Source organism: Symphalangus syndactylus, chromosome 6, assembly GCF_028878055.3.
Source record: "Symphalangus syndactylus isolate Jambi chromosome 6, NHGRI_mSymSyn1-v2.1_pri, whole genome shotgun sequence".
Taxonomy (NCBI): domain Eukaryota; kingdom Metazoa; phylum Chordata; class Mammalia; order Primates; family Hylobatidae; genus Symphalangus; species Symphalangus syndactylus.
Genome location: NC_072428.2, coordinates 50,339,864 through 50,356,734, shown reverse-complemented (window position 1 = coordinate 50,356,734; position 16,871 = coordinate 50,339,864). Strand labels below are relative to the sequence as shown.

At 40.5% G+C, this 16,871-nt stretch overlaps 1 protein-coding gene and 1 pseudogene across 1 annotated transcript; both read right to left on the bottom strand.

Moving 5' to 3' along the window:
• Positions 1–2,575: 2,575 nt before the first annotated feature.
• On the bottom strand, positions 2,576–3,565 carry LOC129484496 (olfactory receptor 52L1-like). The gene is given in 1 exon segment (XM_055282656.1): positions 2,576–3,565. A coding segment is annotated over 1 exon segment (990 nt).
• A 6,867-nt stretch (positions 3,566–10,432) lies between these two features.
• LOC129484498 (keratin, type I cytoskeletal 18-like) lies at positions 10,433–11,710 on the bottom strand (annotated as a pseudogene).
• Positions 11,711–16,871: the final 5,161 nt, after the last annotated feature.

Here is a 16,871-nt window from a genome sequence, read left to right as displayed (position 1 = left end):
ACACTAAAAAAAAAAAAAAAACAAAACTCCTGCCCCTGCTCCCCATGGCTTTCTAAACCCCCATGTGACATTAGCAATAAGCCCAAAGTTCCCTCACCCAAAGGATGAGAAGACTCCCTCATACTGCCTATTAGAACAAAACTCATTCCCTACACTTTATACTTCCACTGAGGAAGACTCTTCTTCCTCTCACCACAAGGGGGACCTATGGGAGTGAATACTTCTCTCTTCTCTCCGGTTTCTCCTCTCCTTTGCTTGCTTTTCCATATGGGAAGAAGGGTCACTAATACAATTGGGCAGAGATTATTGGGAGCAATGGATGCAATGGGTGGGGTTATTGTGTTTCAAAAGTACAAAACATGTTCTAATCTGTTTCACTACCTGCCTCATGGATATGTAAGGATGGTAGTAAACACTCTCTTTTTTTGTATTTAAATACCATAGCCTAACCTGCATAAGAGCCTGTGACCTACTTTTTAGACAGAAACCTGGAAAACAGCCACTAACTGTTTTGCATTTTATATTCTGCTAAGGTTCCATTTATGAGATTTTGAGATGTCTTTCAGATGGCTGGATAATTGTGCTTGGAGTCGAATTTTCAAATTAAATTGCCTCATGTCCAGGTGGAATAAGGTAGTAGGAAGAGGTGCAAAGATTTAGAATTAAGAGAAAGTAATTAAGAGTCTCTCCTTTGTCCTCTGGTTCCACTTGTATTTCCTAATTATGACTTACCAGAGAACCCTGCATTGAAGACATTTTTAAACTAACAAAAACTGCAAACCCTTACAAGAGAGAATTCTAGAAGATATACTTCAGACAAAAGAATACATATTCCACTTGAAAGATCTGAGATGAAAAACATATACTTTTTAGGCTGTAGGTTGGTGTGTTACAATAAAGATTCCCAAAAATATGGTGGTTTAACCCAGATACAGGTTTATTTCTGTTTCAGGTTCAAGTCGTGGTTGGTGGCCCAGACAGTGTCAGGAGCACAGCTCTTCTGTATTGTTACTCTTCCATCTTCAGTTCACATTTCTGTCTTGTGATCCAAGAAAGCTGCCTGAGATCCTATTATCATATCCACTTTGCAAGCACCAGCAAGTGGTCTAAATGGAAAGATAAGCAAATGACTTCTTATTGTAGCCTACCAAAATGAAGCTTAGACTCTCTAGGGTTAAGAGAGTTTGTTACAATAGATGTAATACATCATAGCCTGATTTTCTCTAGGACCATTTACCAGAGTTTAAGCCCTACACTGGGAGTCAAGATGATTAGAATGTGTAATTCCTCCTGCAATAAAAACAGCTCATACATGTCCTCCCTAATTCATCTACTTGCAACGGCCAAGTTAAAGGCCTGATACTAAGCCTCTCAGACAGAGTACTAGTTATTATGAGTAAAATTTACTAAGAAAAGAGAAACTAGGAAAACCAACTATTAACTCTACCCCTCCTACCAATATGAAATCCCAAAATAAATCTTATCACCTGAGCATCTTACATCAAGGTAGCAATGACTTGACTTCTTCCATGACTAAACAAAATGTGTTACCTTCTAGGAACAAAAATAGTTAAGCCAGATCTCAGGGCAACATCAACAAACAGGTTGCAGTATATCAATTGTAGCAGTAGTCTTTTAAGTTTTCACCCAGTTCCTGTTAACAGAAATGGAAGATCTAATTGACCCCACTCTACATGCCCTATTTCCAAAAGAGAAACCCATTTTTAAGTGTCCATAACTGCTACTATACTTATTGCTTTACTTATTATAGCTATGTTTACCAACACTGGAATCTAGCACATTTTATAGTTATTAGATGCTAATAATTATATGGTTACTTTTGGGTTTTTTAATGAATATTTATAAAACAAACATATATGCAGTACTTGGTCTTATTCCTTCTTTATCCAAAGCATAAATATAAATAAGTTAAAAATACAAAAAGATATCTTTTAAAATAAATTTGCTAGACACATACAGATTTCTTCCTTGAAAATAGAAATTATATTTTATTATTCCTAGAACCTATTACTATAACTTCTCCACTTATGTTTGTTTTAAATAAATAAGCAATACCCATATTGCAATAAATGCTGTTTTCTTACACTGTGACCTTCTCAGCTGCTTTGAAGAGACCCTATTGGTAAACAGGAGCCAATGATCTGGGGATCCCAGCACTAACTTAGAGGTTTTGAAGAAACTCTAAACCTAAAACCAACCAAAGGGTGGGACTTTACAATTCCAGACAGTGTTGCATGGCCTACCACTGGGCAAAGGCGAGAAAGATGACACATTCAGAGCTATCATCTATTTCTCCTATCCCCAAGTCCTACTGACACAAGGAGTAGAGAAATGTTGAAATCAAGAGCAATGGCAAAAATATTCACAAATCCAGATATCCAGGTACATCCCGATAAGCCAAGTATCTGCAGGTGTTCTTTAGCATGGCACTAGTAAGACTAGAAGGAATACTCACTGCAAAATGGTCTGTATTCATGTAATCTACATCAGTCATAGGCTCCTGGCTGTGCCCTCAGAATAAGCCTCTGAACGAAACAATGAGAGTATGTTCAGATCAATCCTTTTGTGTAAACACTCTGAGCACTCGCTGGCGGATCTGCTGAGTCTTCACGCCATAGACAAGAGGACTGAGCGCAGGTGGCATGAGGAGATACAGTGTAGCCAGAAGAACATGGACATGATGGGGTACATGGTGACCAAAGCGGTGAGTGAGGAAGGAGAACATTCCAGGGACATAGAAGACCAGGATGACACAAACATGAGATCCACATGTGCTAAACGCCTTAAGTCGGGCCTCACTCCCTGGTACCTTCAGCACTGCCTGGAGGATGTGGGCATAGGAAACACCAATGGCCAGAACATCCAGCCCAATCACAAGCAAGGCCACAGTCAGCCCATAAGCTCGATTGACTGTGGTTTCTGAGCAGGCAAGTTTCACAACAGCCATATGTTCACAATAGGCATGGCCTATGACGGTGGCTTGGCAGAAGATAAGTTTTCACAACAAAATGGGGAAGGGGATGAGAAGTAGTAATCCCCGCACCAGCACCACAATTCCGATGTGCCCTATGACCCCTGGATGCAGAATCGTGGAATGGTGCAAGGGGTGACAAATGGCTACATAGCGATCCAGAGCCATGGCCACAAGTACCCCTGACTCCATGGAGGAGAATGCATGGATGAAGAACATCTGGATCAGGCAGACAGTGTACCCAATCTCATGGGCATGAACCAGGAGCACTGCAAGGGCTTTGGGTGCAGTGGAGGAGGCCAGAACCAGGTCGATGGCAGCTAGCATGGACAGGAAGAGGTACATAGGTTGGTGAAAGGATGGGTCCGTCCAGATGATGAAGAGAATGGTAACATTGCCCACTAGAGCAAGGAGGTAAAGGATGCCCAGGGGCAGTGCGATCCAGTGCTGGCTTTCCTCTAAACCCGGAATTCCTACCAGGAAAAAAGAAGGCTGGGGTAGCCTCCAGCTTGAATTGCTAAGGAGCATTATCAATGGCTTGGAGAGGAAAGAGAAAAAAGAAACCAAAGTCATGATTTCTGCATTCCTGCTACATTATCACATTGTCCAAATGGGGCAACCATCATCATGAGAAGAATAAAGTGACTTCAACTGCAGCCAAAGGGAATAAAGTTAGCTACAGGGAAGAAAATCTCCTTTGGTGGAGATAATTCTTTTACAAGTGAGACATCCTCATGTCTGAATTAATACAGGCTTAGTTTTGTTTAGAGATAAGAGTAAACATAAGCTGCTTTTGGAGAGATGCTTAAACTCTACTATTCACTTGCTTATATTTTGGAACTGTCAACTTCAAAGAGTTATTTTTATTAGCCTCTTGGTTTTACTGACCACTGTAAATCAATCTGTTGTTTTTGAAATTAGTCTCCCTCAGTTTCCATGACATGGCACTCTAGAGTTTTTCCCCCTGTAGCCTCAGTCCCACCATTTTCTCTATCTCATTACGTTGTTGATTCCAGGGATCCATCCTCTCCTCTCTTCCCTATTCTGTACATTATCTCTTAATTGACTTCATTTATTCCCATGGTTTTAACTGTTTATATACTTTTATATCTTCCAAATTTATGTTTCTATACCCAAATATCCTTCTGAAATATAAATCCATTTTTCCATTTGCTTTCTGAATATCTATACACCACATCCTCAACATATTCAACATTGGATTATTTCACCGATTTTTCCCAAATTTGTTCTACTTACTTTTTGGCAATAATTTTTAATTACATCCCTAGCTACCTACACAACCCAATCTAAAAACTTGGAACCTGCCTTTACTCATAATCCTCATCCCCTTTTATTCATTCACCAATTCGTGTTGACTTTATTTTAACCCCTCTTATATCCACTCCTTCTTCTCAACCTCCAATATCACTGCCTTAGTTCACACCTAACTTCTCTCACCTGGACTATTTCATAACATCTCTCTGCCTTTGCCATAAACACCTTCCCAATTCACTCTCAACCCTGAAGTCATGGGTTTTTTTCTAAAATGCAGATCTCATCATATCACTCCTAAGATTAAAATCCTTTGGTGAATTTATTGCATGGAATAAAATCATACTTTGAGACTGGTATAAAAGGTTATCAAAAGTTATCTTTTGTGCATTACTTTTGTCTTACAGTTGATATATTTCTACATATGTTTTACTAACCATCCCTGCATCCTTGGAGTTACATGTATACACCAAGCTTACCTATGCCTTTTGTGTAGTCTGTCTCCAAATTCTTTTATCTGAATTGGTCCTTCAAAATTCAAAGTCCACTGTTGCCCCTCAAAGGACTCATTGCCTGTGTCAGATGAATACTGATTATGTTCAGAGCACTTTATAATCTTCCTTTGTTCATCCATAACTTTCTGACTTATCTCTAGAAATTCTATCAGTGTCTTAATGGTTTGTTTTTTTAAAGAAACATATCTTATTATACTTTATAATTATAACATAGCATCGTGAACATTTCACAATGTGGTGAGATAAATAAAAGCAATGGGGGAAGACAGACTTAGTTTAAATTTTGTCCATTTCATATTCTAGGAATAAAACCTTGGCAGGATACTAAAACTCTCTCAGTCTTGATTTCCTTATTTTATAACTAACATCAATCTTACAGGTTTATTGTAAATATTAATTAATGTATGTAAAGTCTTGATATCTAGATTAGTCTACAAATTATAGTTATAATTATTTTAATATTAGCAATAGAGGATGACTGAGAATTAGATCACAGGCTTCTTTCTTTTCTTCTTTGTCTCCATGACTCTGCTTCTCTTTTTCAAACTTTTGATATGTTTACCTCTCATCATGATGTTATAACAAACAATTCAGTATCTTTGACAAACCCATGTTAACATGAAGGATCAAGATGCTGTGTTTAACTTTGTCCATGGGATTCACCCTTGAAATACTAAAAGAAAAAACTTGAAACTGAATATGTGTATGTAGATATGTTTGTCTTACAGGACAGGCGTAATCTGAAATAATTGTATTTTTCTCTGTTGGGGTGGTGGTCCACATGTGCGTGTAAAGATTAAAAAGGCAAGAATGACTTAGTTCTTGTGGATAGTGCATCCATAGATTACTCAGAGCTCTTTTTGTACAAATTAATGATGACAATCATATTGCCCCAAAACTCTTAATATGATAGCTATAAAGTCTGAAATGCCACATGGGCATATATCTCCCAGGCTTCTCTGTTTTTCTTCTAGAATCAACTTGAAATAACAATGACATTTTTATTGAGACATCCAGGGGAATCTCATAATCTTACAAAAATTCACCTCTCAGTGCTTAACATTCCACATAGAGAGAAAGTCCATTGTCTTTTTTGCCTACCTCCTTCCATTGCACGCTTCAGCCCATTTCTAATTTTTTAGCTAAGGAGTCAGAGAACAGCTGTGCATTTGTGGAAGGCACTCAAGACTTGAATAGTAGCAGTGTGAGCAGAGCAGTGAGGCTAAAACCAAACTACAAAGGGAGCTCGCCCTGGGGCTGCTGAAATAAGTAAATAAATAAATAAATAAGCAGAGAAGCAGAGACACATGTAACTGAGTATAACCTGCTTCTACTTTGTATTGCTTGGCTCATAAGCCTAGGGTAAAAGTCTACAACTGCTTAGTAAATGTTAATTTTTTAACTTATTTTAATTTAATTTCCGACTCAGAGTAGAGGAGGGTGGGAGGTGGATAAGGCATAAAAAAAATCCCCTCTTGGGCACACTATACACTATTTAGGTAATGGGTACACTAAAAGCCCAGACTTCATCACTATACAATTCATCCATGTAACCAAAACCACTTGTACTCTTAAAGCTGTTGAATTTTTTAAATAAATTGTAATTAATTGTTATTAAAGTAAACGGGAGGTCCCTCTATGATTTTTAGAGGAAAAGCAGAAAGAACTTTATTCCCAGGAACCTAAAGACAAAGCTGTATTTAATTCTTCAACCACGAAGCAGAGGACAATTACAAAAGAGTAGATGTTGTTCAATTGGTACTTATTCGTCTAATTCAATCCAAGCAACCTTCTTTTATGAAGTTGTGCTCAAATTCTGTAAGGTAGTATGACATGTCTCCTTTTCTTTCCTATTGTAATGCCTTTACCACTTTGTCCCTGCAGTAAGACCTCACACTCTAAGCCAGGCATCACGTCAGTTTTTAAAGAGCAGGGACTCTGCATTACTTATTTCAGCAGCCCCAGGGCGAGCACCAGAAGCACCCAGAATCTAGTCAGCAATCAGTAATGTTGGCTGAATAAGTAAACACTCATATGATTAGATTAAAAAGTAAATAAGTGTACTAGTGTCTTAAAAGACTGAGAATCACAGGAAGGTGATAAGGCAGAGGCTAAATTTAAGCATAGGAATCATGTAGCAAACAGTGGCGTGTCTTTTGAGGGTGTCACTGATTGAGCCTCGATATTCTTCACCTTAAGTGATGCTGTGGGTGCTTCATGGCAGAAAGAGATCTGCTGAATCTCTGCCATAAGAGAAGATGGTGAAATCTGGATGTGTTCAGAAATAAGAGGGTTCCTTTGGTCCCTAGTACTCTGCACTGCTTCTAGCAGGAAGAGAGGCTCCATCTATGGGATATGATCTATCCCTCTCTCCTCAATCTCCTTCTTAACAGTGGCCTGAACTCTATGATAGTGGGAAAAAAAGAAGAGGCAAGAACTTATAGAACAGTAGGGGAGGGAGGTCACAGAAAGAGTGAGTCCATGATAATGACCTAATAAAAGAGGAAGATACAGAAATCAAACATTAAGAAGCAGAGCTCCACTCACAACATGGATAATAAAGTAAGCCTGGCACAGGGCACTGTCCTGGTCTCCAGGCTGTCTTTGATGATGTGCCCTTTAAAGTCTCTGGTCAGCCTGGAGGGAGACTCCGCAACACAGAGAGAACCAGGAAAGGGAGAAAATTCTCAGACTCTGGAAGGTGTGGGAATTTTCATGAAGAGTTTTCTGGAAAATTCAAGAAGGTTCCACTACAGTCTCTAGTTCAATCTCCATGATGACCTTCTGCCCTAGCTTGTGGGTAACAAAGATGAAGAGGATTTTCTATTCAGAATGGCTGCACAGCAGTCTCTGAATGTCAAAGAGGACATCAAATGCATCCCTTGAGGTCTGTGCAGCTAAAATTTTCCAAAGATATGAAACATGAGTACTAGCTCCGGCAAGACTTGGGTAAAGGTAGCAAATCAGCTGTATCTACATGCACAATACATATGGTGAGGATGCCACCTAGGACTATGCCAAATGGCCCCGTGAATGCCTCAGGCTGACCATGAAGGCTTAAAGACATCGGTAGGTGTCCGCAGGCTCACAGGTTAGCTCTCAGCCCTCCCCTAATCATTCTCCATCTACATTCTTTTCTCTCCCTTTCCCCCACTCTCATAGAGTCCAGGCCACTGTTAACAAGTAGATTCAAGAGAGAGGGACAGGTCACATTTCATAGAAGAACCTTCATGTCTACTAGCATCTAAATGGTAGAAGCCAGGAGGAGAAAGTTTGTTTGAGGAGTCAGGCCAGGAGGGAACAACTATTCTAACTCAGAGGGAAATAAGCTTAAGACTACTAAGAAGTGTCAGACCAGAGGTATTGAGAGAGCCACATTACACAAGCCGAGAAATAACCCCTGTCACAAGGGCTCGGAGAAGGGCAGAATTCAGCTGGCCATAGTCTTCCCCCAAATGTAAACCCAGAAACTGACCTCATTTTCCACTGCTGAATTCCTGGGCACCAACTTGTCACTGTTTCTGTCATCTTCATCTGAAAGGAAAGTTTATCCTTGATACTTTCCCAGGGCAGTGATGGTGACTGTGAGCACCACTGGGCAAGCAAGATGTTATTACCAATTGGCAGGTCCCAGAGGACTCATAGACAACCTGGACAAAGCCTAAGTTAGCCCCCAGATTGGCTGGAAAGGCACAGAGCTAAGGATACAGCCCACACGGATGGGTGATTGGGCAGAGAGGCCAAGCAGGGAGTGGCTCCTGCACCTAACCACGTGGACCGTGTCTGTCCAATGTTGGTCATTACCCGTAAGCCTGTACATCCCGACAGTGTGCTAGGAAACCTCATGAAGCGAGCTGGGAAATTTCACATTGCTCTGTGAGCTCAGACTTCTCATTCTCACAGAACAATCTTGGACCCCACTAAATTATTTAGTGGATGCTGTTGTTCAATGTGCTCATTCTTTCAGATGCTAAGGGTGTTGGCTGCTGGAAGTTCATAACTAAGTCACTCCCCTTTGGCCGAAGAGAGAGCCCTCACCATAGTTTACTTTTCCTTCTCCAACACAGTTCACACCCAATGACTGCTGATATAAGAATACAAAATATTGGCTCCCTTTCTTCAATCTTAAACAACACTGAAGAGTCATCCTAGCTCGAGAGGTCCCATTGGGTTAGCTGAGTCATCTGAGAAAACTAGATCATGGTTTAATTTCTTCTTCTGCCTCATTTTGCTCCTCTCACTCCCTGACAATCATTGTTCTCCTGTATGTTTCTCGACAAACTTCCTGCATGCAAATCTCTGCTTCAGAGTATGTTTCTGAAAAAAGACAAATGCTGCCTGCCTCAGGTGAGTTGAGCATTTTGCCTCTCTTCTGTAGGACTGTGACAAACCCAAGGGCCTCAACCCCATTGCCATGGTGCATGTGGGACAAATAGGGCTTCTCCAACAGTGCATCCCAGGAAGTTCCCAATGAGATGGGCTGAGGCCTTCTCGATCTTATTTTTCCATCACCAAGCAGATCTTTTCCTTGGTCCCATCTCTGTTACCCAGTAACAAGCTTCCCACTGAAGTAACAGAGCTTCTCCACTAGGTGGAGTGAAGCTTCCCACTCCACCTAGTGGCCACATTCTCCTTGGGAATAAATAAGTAGATGGTAGATTGGTAAATTCGGTATCTACCAATTCCAGGTAGTCTATTAGATGTTCATAAATATCTATATGATAAAAAGGTTTTCACTAGTCATGGGATGACATATATTAAGTACATAGGACCTTCCCAGTCTGGGGAGTTCAGGAAAGCCCTCCCTATTCAAGTTAGTGCCCATAAGAATTGGTTAAAAGTGAAGGGAGGTGTGGGGATAGGCTGAGGATACAAACCTGCGAAGCAGGAGGAAAGGGACCTTAGTATTTTCAAAGACCTGAAAGGATTGTTAAAATTTGCGATTTTAGTACTCAGGAACTGAGCCTAGAGTTTAAGCAGGAACTGGAGCATGCTGGGTCTTTTAGGCCATGTTAAAAGGCCATGGAACACCATGAAGAATTTTAAGCAGAGGATTGAGACATGATCAAAATCTCATTAACAAAATATCATCCTATGAGAATGGATGAGAAGAGGTCAAGCATAGATAGTGGGAGACCTGTTAAAAAGCAAATGCAGCCATCTCTAGAAAGATGATACTCTTTCTTTAACACTCTGAAGAAGTCCACCCTCACCCATTTTTTTCATCAACAATGGCAGTTGTCCTAACGATTGTTGGACCCTCCTAGACTCAGCTTTCCTCTCTTTTCTGAAAATGTAAAAACCTGTTTCTCAAAGGTGAGAATTAAGTGTAAACATAAGAAGATATATTTATAGGTTGGAAGACACAAACTGGCCCTTCCATTTTGCCTAATATGTTATAACTTTCCCTATACTCTGTAGCAGCCCTATAATGACTGTAAGAGAAATATTAATATAATGTGAACCAGGTCATTTTAAATTTTTAGTAGCCATCTTTAAAAAGTAAAAGAAAACATGTAAAACTGAATTTAATATGTTATTTTACTCAGCATATCTAAAGTATTATCACTTTAACATGTAACCAACATTTTTTTTAACTTCTGAACTTTTTATGGGCCTCCTGCTCCCTAAAGGGTACTCTGCTTTTGCTGGCTTAATGTCTCAGAACTTTGGTGTCATCGGTCTCAGACATCACTTTGCCGTCCACTGTCTGGCGGGTGGTAGTCTTTTGAATGGTTTGCATGGAGTTGGGGCTGTCCAAGGCAACAACCAAGGCTGAAGTCTTCGCTCTCTTCCAGCAGGCGGCGGTAGGTGGCCATCTCAGCTTCCGGCTTGACCTTGGTGTTCAGCAGGGCTTCCTACTCCTGGGCCTGGCGCTGCCTCTCTGCTCAGGTCTCTACCAGCTCCGACTCCAGGTGCAGCAGGATCCCGTTGAACTGCTCCATCTGCAGGGCACAGCGGGCCTCCACCTCCCTCAGGCTGTTCTCTAAGCTGGCCTTCAGATTTCTCATCCAGTCCAGGTCTATCTCCAAAGAATGGACTGTACATCTCGCTCCATGAGCATCATCTCAGCAGCTCCGACCTTGGTGGACTGCGTGTGACCACTGTGGTGCTTTCCTCAATCTGCTGAGGCCAGTATTTGTCCAGCTTCTCTCGGTTCTTCCCAGCCAGCTCGTCATATTGTGTCTGATGTTTGCCATGATCTTGGTGAGGTCCTGAGATTTGGGGGCATCTATCTCCATGGACAACCCAGAGCTGGCAATCTGGGCTTGTAGGCCTTTTACTTCCTCTTCATGGTTCTTCATGAAGAGCAGCTCCTCCTTGAGAGCCTCGATCTCTGTCTCCAGCTGCAGCCAAGTGACATTGGTGTCATCAATGACCTTGTGGAGCCCATGGATGTTGCTTTCCACAGACTGGCGCATGGCCAGTTCTGTCTCATACTTGATTCTAAAGTCATCGGCAGCAAGATGGGCACTGTCTATCTGCAGAACGATGCAGGCATTGTCCACAGTATTTGCAAAGATCTGAGCCCTCAGGACCTCAAAGGTCTTGAAGTAATGCCCCCAGTCTCTGACCTGGGGTCCCTTCCTCTCCAGGTGCTCCCAGATTTTGCTCTCCAGCTTCTAGTTCTCAGTCTCCAGGCTCCTCACTCTGTCCAGGTAGGAGGCCAGGCAGTCGTTCAGGCTTTGCATGGTCTCCTTCTCATTCTGGATGCCTCCCATTCCTGCCAGACCCCCGGTCATCCCTGTGGCCAGGCCCCCGGACCCCAAGCCATCCGGAAACTGGTGGACCAGAACGTGGAGATCCGGGAACCCAAGCCCCCGACGCCTACATAGATGCTGGCCGCACTCCTGACTGGCTGGTTGCCATAGCTGGGCAGCTGGATGCAGCCCAGGGACCGGTAGTTGGTGAAGAAGGTGGAGTGAGTGGTGAAACTCCTGCTGTGCAGGTAGGAGAGTGAGAGAACAGGACTCGGGCTTTGCTGACCACCACTTTAACATGTAACCAATATTTTAAAGTGTGAAAGAGCTATTTTGTGTTATTCATTCTTTTTGCACTGAGTCTTCAAAATCAGATGTGCACTTTACACTTATAGCATGTTGCAGTTTGGACCGTCTCAAGGGCTCATATGGCTCTTGACTGCTGTATTGAACAGCAGAGGTCTAGAGTTATGGGAAACTAAACACTCCTCCTTTTATTTTCCTTAGGATATAAGTTTAATCTTGGTGTTGGTCACATGGCACCATGACTCTTGAGTTGGATTGGATACAGGAACTTCTTTAATTTGTTTCAATTTCTGAGTCAGCTCAAAGTTACAGTTTTCATTGTCTTTTTCAATACTACCCATCAAGGTTCCTTTGGAGATTTCTTTTATTGTGTTTTTAATTGACAGATTAAATGTCATGTGTTTATTGTGTACAACATGTTTTAAAGTATATATACAATGTGGAATATTTACATCTAGCTAATTGGCATATGCACTACCTCACATAGGTATCATTTTTGTAGTGAGAACACAACTAAACGTTCACTTTCTTTTCATTTTTCAAGAATACAATATGTCATCATTAACTATAGTCACCATGCTGTGCAATAGATCTCTTGAACAGCCTCCTCTAATCTAACTGTAATTATTTATCTTTTGACCAACATCTCTCAATCTCTCCCTCCCACCTAACTGTCCAGACTCTGGTAACCACCATTCTACTGTCTAAGACTTTATAGAAAACTTTTTCATATTCTTCATTTCAGTGAGATCATGTGGTATTTGTCTTTTTGTCTTATTTCACTTAATGTAATGTCCTCCAGGCTCATCCATACTGTAGCACATGACAGGATTTTGTTTCCCTTTATAGCAAAACATTAAATCAGTATGTCAAAGAGATATCTATACTCCCATGTTTATTGCAGCGCTATTTGCAATAGCAACATATGGAATCAACCTAATGTTATCAACAGATGAATGGGGAAAGAAAAAAATATTTTGTGGCTGAATAGTATAGCAACAAAAATCCTTCAGAGATTTCTTAGTAAACTGGTCTTTCAGATTTCATAATGGGAAGACCTCATTAAGAACAGAGATGATCAACACACCCGAAGTTCCCAGCTTAGCTCCTCACAGAATCTCTACCAGGGATTAGGACTTTCCAGCAACCTGTAGCCCAGCCTCTTTGTCTTAGAGTAGATATTACTCTTCCCCTACTCCTACCTTAAACCAGAAGTTTTTTTTTTTAGAGCCAATGTGGCTATTCAGTAAAGAACTCCAAAATTTCTAGATACCTCCAAATATGGTAATATGAGCACCATTCTTTCATATAAGATGTATTTGGAAACTACAACCAGATATTGTTAACAAAGGATGACGAAAAGTAGAATTGGAATTAGAAACAACTACAGCTTCATATATACATCCAAATAGTCAGACTATACAAACTTACTTGTGGCCAGATTCCAAAGAAATAAGTCTATTTCTCTAGAGACATTGGCTTTGTTTCCAGTTGGTTATTACATTCTTTTTGCTGGGGCAATGAACAAAAGGTAAAAATTAACCCCATGCCCAGTCTGAAGTTTTCTGAGGAGTATAGTGGCTTGAGCAATGGAAAAGGTTTTCTGTCCCAGACAGAGAAGCAGGAAAGAGCACTGAGAGCAAGGCAGGATGAGATGGGAAGCCCAGGAGGGAGAAATCAAGGTAGCTGAGATTAATGGCCCTATCTTTCCTGGTGCTTCCATGGCAATCTTCTCTAGGAGGGGTGAATTATAGTTGATAATATAAGCTCACTGAGTCTCCTGGTCTACAGCTGTCATAGACAATAATGAATGAATTCAAGAACCTTCACTCTGGAAATCTCAGCTCTGTTTAAATGGGTAGTGTACAGCTCACATTAAAAAACTTTGCCCCCATGGGAAAGCAGGGCTGCAGATTTTGGGATATTGGCGATATTGGCAGAATCTGAATCTTCAACCCCAGACCTGCTGCATTTCTACCAGAAGAATGAATGCTTCCTGCTTATATGGAACACCTGGGTCCCTACATGACTCTCATGATCATTATTTTCCTGGTGCCAAAGCAGACCTAGCAGCTCAAGGATGCTGTACTGTAATTACTATTTGTGACTGTTTAATGCACCATCAGACCTACACCCTCTGAGGTTCCAGAAGCTGTTTTCCTGTCCTAAGCTCCACTCTGTCACTTCCCTCCCCACAGCCCACCAGGGCTAATGCTATTTTAGGCATCTGAACCTAGAGCATAGGCCTATTCTTCAGGGAGGCATGGGTAGAAAACACAGAAGATAAAATCCAATATTGGGATAGTGATTAACAGGAAGAAAATTGAGGAAACATCAGGGAGACTTGAGGCATTATAAATAAAAATTAAAATCTTATATACTTGAAAAACAAATATTTCTAGACTTAGGAGAGAGAGAACTTCATTTCAGACTTTAGGTATACTCTTAGGAAAATTATGTTTAAATAAGAATTACATAGTATCCATAAACTGGGGTCATTTTATTATAGCCAGTATACAAAAATGGGCTATAAAGCCTAACATATTACAGACATATCATTTTCCTATTACCTACATCACAGTGGCTTCAAAATTGGAATGGGCAAGTGGAATATTTGTTATTAATGATAAGAGCATGAAAATCCAACTCACTGGACAGGTATAAGATTTGTCCAAATGTGTGTGACAGTGAAGGAAAAATGCCTTGGAAAGCCTCTCGGTACCAGCAATAGGAGTGAGGAAACTGGAGAGGATGCTGAGACACAATCCTCTCTCTTTCTCACCTCACAAGTCCGGGCTCCAAGAATGAGATGGTGGGATGACAACTGTGTTGCAGACAATGGTGGATAACTGGGTGAGATTCTACCTATGTCACTTTGAACTTCTCTGTCTTCCAAAGGAAACCTTGGGTTGCGTATCAGCTCACCTCCTCTGGCCAAGCTAGGACTGACCATAAATAATGCCTGAGGTTTCATTACACACTACCTGTTACCCTTCCAACCCTACCACCTCTTCCTAGAGAAAAGAAAATATCCCAGGGAGACTCCTGCTACAGTCTGATTTATGTATTGTCTGTGTGCCTGAACCAGAGGCCCTCACTTAGGAAGAGTCTAAATTAGGAAGGATAATAAAGCAAAAAAAAGGGGAAATTGTGATAGAAGGGAGAGCGGTAGACAAAAGTGATAACACCAAGGATAGGGACTATCACTCTTTTCTATTGAAAATGCTTCAGAAGCAGCGAGTAATAACCAAACAGCTTTTCTCAGATGAAGTGCCAAGTAACACCTGATTTTGAGAGAAATTGCAGAAGTTATTCTACCCCAAGAAGAAAAGTTGGACTAATATAAGAACCCAATAGGACACTCTGGAGAAAATATGTAACACAGCATTTATGGACTGTGTTTATTTCATTTGCTATTTTATAGGTAAACTGAGAGTGAGGATTCTTAACACTGCTTTGAGCAGGGATTGCAAAGCAGTCAAGCCTCTGCACACTGTGTGGTCATGAATTACGAAGATAATTTACCAAGACAGCTGCTTGGACTTGGTGAAAACAGTTTCCTATTTTATGATTATTGTGTCATGCTCTCTGAAACATACAAGATGGGATTGTTGGTACAATTTGGAGGGGCAAGTGGCATTGGAAGCCTGGTAGCCTTAAAGAATGTGAGCACTGGAGTGGTATTATAGCCACATATCTTCAATAGCTGTCCCTACGTGTTTCCGAAGGGATGCTTGTGGAGAGCCTCGTGGTGCACCCAGACTGAAATGGATATAAATAGGCTATGTTCAACTAAAGGTCTTATGGGGCACCCAGTAGTTTGGAGTTCCTACATGATAACCCTCACATAAGCAAGAGAACTCAAGAAAATAAACTAGTGACAAAAATAACTAGAGGGAAAGGGGAGGACTCAAATTCCATGGATACCTTGCACCCCAAGGTAAATAAGGTGTGCAGTAATGGTCAGCCTATTATTCAGAGGGCAGCAGGAGAAGCAGCATGCTTGGGGAAATAATAATAATAATAAATCATTCAATGTGTGTATAATTTAATGTGTATATAGTTACTGTACAAAAACTTCTATTAATTCACTCTTTGAAAAAACAACAAAAAATAAATTAACACCATTTTCAAGGTAATAAAGCCAGAATTTATGAGTTTAGCCAAAGTTCACAAAATCTGAGTACACAAATTTAGCCATATTATTTTATCTGAGAATAAAATTCCAGTTGTCCAGACTGTCTCAATCCTAATGGTCTTCACTATATAGAGGTTCATTTTGTGCTGGCTAAAAATAAGGCTCTCTGTTAGGTACTATAAGGACATATAATAGTATAAGATTTTATTGTTTCCAAGTAGTAATCAAAGGAAATGAGAGATAAGAGATCACTTATAAAATGTTCTACACATTTTGTTCAACACATTTTTATTGTAAATTTATCTGTATAAGAGACAGTAAAAGTAGCCATGCAGAATTTTAAAGATTAATAAAATACTCTCAACCTAAAAGAAGCTTATGACAGTGTCAGAGAAAGAAATACAGCCACACAAGATGCAAGACTAATGATTCCAGTCGGGAGGATCAGGGAAGGAAGACCTACTGTGGGAGGTGGCATTTGAATTAAACCTGGTAGGAAAGATGGGGTTTGGCAAATGGTGATAATGGTAAAAGAAGGCTGATCTGAGAAGCCTCAAATGATTGAAGAGAAAGAGCAAAATGGGAATAAGTAGTTTTCAAGAAATAATGAGCAGCTCATTTGGGCTACAGTAGCAGAGAAAACAAAGTTTAACATAAGTCGAAAGTATGTTAGGGCTAGAATATAGGAGGTCTGTAATAAAAAATGCTGTAACATATAAATTTTTTTAACACTGTAGAGATATTAATTTTAATACAAGTCATTCAGCAAAGATAAGCTTCAGTACAAATGAAAGTAAGATAGTCCAATTGGGACAGTTGTCAAACAATGCTTGGACAAATGATGGACTTGAAATCTTAATTTGCATCCCCAAAAGAGACAGATTAAAACTGTTTAATATTCCTTGGGGATACTGAACTGTGTGGCATCATTAAGAAGGAAATGCCAA